The following is a 4,666-nucleotide window of genomic DNA, read 5'->3' as shown; positions in this document are numbered from 1 at the left end:
TAATCTTACTGAAGCATGTTAAATTAGTTTGGAGGCTCAGGGGAATTGTGTGTTTTCAGTTATTCTGACTCTGAAGTGGACTGATTCTGCTCTGTTGATTTGCTCACTAGGCTCTCACCCCTTTTCAAACCGTTAATTGGATGACCGCTCTATTGGATTTCTCCATCACTAGATTGCCTTCTATTGCTTTGTTCTTCATGACTGTCCTACAGCTTTCATGTTTGTTCAACCAATGAATGTGCAGATGCTATAATTATGAGATGCACCAGAGAGCTTAGCTGCACAGCTATTACACCAAAGCAGAAAAGGTAGGATGCTTACTCATATCCTGGGCTCACTTATGAAATTCCAGCACAGTGGATCTTCAGAAGAGATCCCTCCCCTCAGTAGTAAGCCCTTAAAGGGTCTAGGAGAGGTGCAGCCAGGCTCCACCCCTTCCAGCAGCACAGGAGAATTGCCTTCACCTGTGCTCCCAGGGCTGACTCATTGCTCACCTCAGGTGCTCAGTCAGAGGTTCAGGCTGTGATTCAGCAGTCCCCCTGTGCTGTCACATAGGCAGGTTTTTTTTGTGTTGTTTCTTTTTTTTTACAGTACTTTTGAATTAAAATACAACATGGGGTTTACCTGGTTTAAACATCTAAGCCATATTGAATGTAAAGGTGACTGACCTGTAAAAGTTTTGAATTGTGTTGGTTTACCCAGCAATATTTTTTGAGATCTAAGCTTCTAAGTCTGCTAATGTGCAACAATACTTAATGTGCCTGCTGTGGGAAACAACTCAGAGGGGTAGAGATCTAGCAAGGGTTTTGATATGAAGTGCAGTTGTCTGTAAAAGTTCTGCTTCCTCTTTTCTGTGCATGCAAAAGAGGAGATGCAGTTGATATGCTGTGTAACCAACAGAAATGGACAACGTTAAAAATGCAGAAATATTTACATAACCTTACTTTGGAGAACAGCAGAAAGACTTATTTCCTCCTAAACCGTACAGACAATTAAATGTTGCAGAAGCAAAAGTACTTTGAGTTTGGATTGTTAAAGATTTCCTTTCATTATGCTCTTAATACCTGCGTTGCAGGGAAATTTTATTATTACTTAGCATTATGCAGCCTCTACATAAAAGCCCGTTCTTCTTATTTCCTGGCATAGCAGTCAAGGGACAAGCATCTTGTGTGAGATTCTCCAGCTTGAAGATTGCATGTTTGAAAACCTGTTTTGAGGTTGTTAACTGAGTATGCAGTAGGCAATTGCTGGCTCTTCACTCAGAAATAAATTCAATCCATAAAAGGTGGGTGATATTCTCTGCTTTGTTTACTTCTTTTCTTTTGTTATATGTCTTGTGGTATCTACCAGATCTCAGGTGCTCGTGCTTCTTCTGCCTTTTGAAATTTCTGTGAAATTGCTCAATTTTATCTTGAATTTCAACATAGAAGAAAGAAAGAATTGGTATGGCAATTTTGTTTCTCAACAAATTCTAATTCAATACCATTCTTTAATACTGTTGGATGGGTTACTGCTGATCTTAATATTTTTCCATCAGACAAATCTGCTTTATTCTTTATGTTTGGCACACTTTGGGGTTATACTGTGTGGGCTGTCCTTTTTTGCAGTGTATAGAAAAGTATACACTGTAAATTTAAACTCGTACTAGCAAAGCATGGACCAGAGGATGTTTTCCTTTTTTTTTTTCTCTCTTCAGAAAAATATCTTGCTTTTTTCCTTACTCAGCAGCTCCCCAAAGTTTCTTTGATTCAAGAAGTTTTTTGCCAGCCTGGACTCTGACAAACAAGATCAGCTACTCTTTGAAGAAATCTGGGTCCTCGTCTTGGTTCTTCTTCTAAGTTATATTGTACTTTGGCCAACAAGTTCAGCTTCATTTAAGATCTCTGTGGTCAGATACCCTAGCACAGCTTTCTAAAGACTGAATTCAGCTTCTCAATCGAATTTTACGTGGATTTTGTAGAGGTAGCTTTACACTTTAATGATTCATTATTTTAGTGCTCCTGGTGAAGTTAATTACATATCTTTTTGCTTTAGTTTTCTGAAAGAAAATTTGATGAAGCTTTGCAGGAGATTCAAAAGGGAAGGAATGACTTTTGATATCAGGCAAACAAGTTATTAGCAACCAACCTAGAACTAAAAATAAAAGAATGAACATTTAGTTTTTATTAATAAAATATTACCTGATTGCCTAGGGGAATAATTTAAAAACCTTTCTTTTTTTCCTAAATAAAACTATTGGAGGAAAAAAAAAACAAGACACTTTCCCTCCTGAAAGAGTTTCAGTCATTTGTACTTCTGGGTGTCTGCCTATTGCATCTGTGTTTTCTGTATCATCCTGTCTTGACACAAGAGTAATGCCCAGCGCATATTTTTTCATAATATGACTGATGCCTTTCCATCTCTGTAGATTGCTGATAGGCTTGGCCATTTATTCATTCCACTGGACCGTTTTCCACAGCCACAAAAATTTTCCTCCCTGGTCTGTTTAATCTTCAGAATTAGAATCATTGTCTCTCATCCTAGATGAGAGCCCCTAAAGAGACTCTGTTTAGTTGTCAACTATGGGATAGTTTGAAAAATAGAGGAAATTTCTTAGGACACTATGAAATCTTGGAATCTTTTGAAGGAATCTTTGTAGGGAGTCTTCAGGTATGCTGTAGCTTTCCTGTTAGTATGCTTTCAGATACACTGGCATTACCATATTCACATAAATTACGGTAAAATTCCTCAAGCTTCTTGGCTTACTGAAAAAAAAGACACTTATGTCTTTGTGTTTCACTGGGGTGTTTCTCTGAGGGTTTGCATGGCCATATCTTAGCTCTCTGCGATGTGAAGAATATCCTTTTGCTCTTTTGAGTAAAGACGTTTCTTTTGCACTGGTTCCTGTGGGAGTCAATGGGACTTTTGAAGGTTTGCCCCAAGTGTGTCTGGACACAGAGCACAGGGAAAAAGCACATGCGAGGCTTGCTGTGTTCTCCTTTACTCCCAAATATATTACAAAATCAAAGAATCCTTAGAGTTGGAGGGGACTTTTAAAGGTCATGTAAAGGTCTCCAAATTGATATCTATTTGTATAATTTCTGAAGATAATTAAGAAATTCTTTAACATCTCTGTATTTTTCAGACATACCACCAATAGTTCTCCTGCCATTATATAAAAATTTGTCTCTACTTAACTCAGAAAAGCAAAAACTGGAATTTTTGATAATTTTTTTGGTAATGTCTTAGAGAAAATATGCAAAAATATTTTTAATTATGTAGTTTTTGTATTTTATTTTAGTTGAATTTACTGTTTATTACAATTCAAAAAATTCAGGAAAATCTGTGTATTTTCTTCTCATAGGTTGGACTCCTTACTGAGGCATATTGAACAGAAAACATACATGCTTTTGCGTTTCTCTGAAGAACCAAGAAAATTCTGAGACACATAATGGGATCTCTTACAAGTATCTATGTCTTTGCTTGTGTGTTTTTATCCATATTTTGGAATAATATCCAGTCAACTGTGGAAAATAAAATCACTGCAAACTATTCAGGACATCTACTAACTAAAGTTCCAAAAAACATTCCAGTCCATACTCATGTATTAGATTTATCACATAATAGGATCTCTGAAATTACTAACTTGGAATTTATTTCTCTTCCTGAACTTCAAGTATTAAATCTTTCTCATAATCTAATTACAGAGCTTGACTTCAGTGTCTTCATATTTAACCAAGATTTAGAATACTTAGATTTATCTCACAATAACATTTGGACAGCTTACTGTCAAATGCTCGCACATCTTAGACATTTAGATCTTTCTTTCAACAAGTTCACTGTCTTGCCAATCTGTCAGGAATTTGAGATCATGTTTCATTTGGAATACCTAGGATTAAGTGCCACGATGATACGAAAGTCAGACTTCAGATACGTGACACATTTGCAGCTGAACACTGTCTTCCTAACCTTAGAAGACTTTTCTCTGTATGAGCCTCTAAGTTTAACAGCTTTAAATACAAGGAACCTTCACATTGTTTTTGCAGCAGACCAAAACTTCAACTTTTCCCTCTTATATGATGGAATGAGCACTTCAGAGAAGTTAAAAATATTTAATTTAAGATACACCTTGAGCCACAAAGATTTTCCCTCCCCTTCTTTAGAGCTTCTGAAGAACATCAAAGCAACAGAGCTAAAGCTTGACACTGTGGACTTAGAATGGAAGGTCATTCTGCAAATCTTTCTGCTAGTTTGGGATTCAACTGTGGAGCACTTAACTGTGAGAAATTTGATTTTTCGGGGACCAGTGGTAGAGCTCACTGAATATAAATTTGTATCCTATTTAAGACCTCTGGAACAATTTCTCTCTTTGGGTGGCTCCATGAAAGCACTAACTTTGGAGCGTGTTCGAAATAAGTTGTACTATTTCAACCAGGAGATTGTGTACAGATTGTTTTCAGAGTTGAATATTGATAATTTGACAATACATGATGCATGTATGCCACACATGCTTTGCCCCCAAAAAACAAGCTCATTTCAGTATATAAATTTTTCCCGCAATGCCCTGACAGATGAATTGTTCCAGAATTGTGACACTCTGACAAATTTAAAATTACTTATTTTGAATAGGAATAAATTTAAGAGCCTTTCCAAGGTGAGCTTCATGACCAGCCGTATGAAATCACTG

The 4,666-nt window shown here is 36.7% G+C and overlaps 1 protein-coding gene across 1 annotated transcript; it reads left to right on the top strand.

The window, feature by feature from the left end:
* Window positions 1–269: 269 nt before the first annotated feature.
* On the top strand, window positions 270–4,660 carry LOC122192154 (toll-like receptor 10; the record flags this gene model as incomplete). The annotated part of the gene is made up of 3 exons (XM_042892637.1): window positions 270–308; window positions 1,150–1,285; window positions 3,344–4,660. A coding segment is annotated over exon 3 (1,230 nt), but the record flags the coding sequence as incomplete, so codon positions are not given.
* Between the last annotated feature and the right edge of the window lie 6 nt (window positions 4,661–4,666).

Source organism: Lagopus leucura, unplaced genomic scaffold (assembly GCF_019238085.1).
Source record: "Lagopus leucura isolate 7727_CA_CO unplaced genomic scaffold, USGS_WTPT01 39362-0_obj-0_obj, whole genome shotgun sequence".
Lineage (NCBI taxonomy): Eukaryota > Metazoa > Chordata > Aves > Galliformes > Phasianidae > Lagopus > Lagopus leucura.
This window is presented reverse-complemented; position numbering and strand designations above follow the sequence as displayed.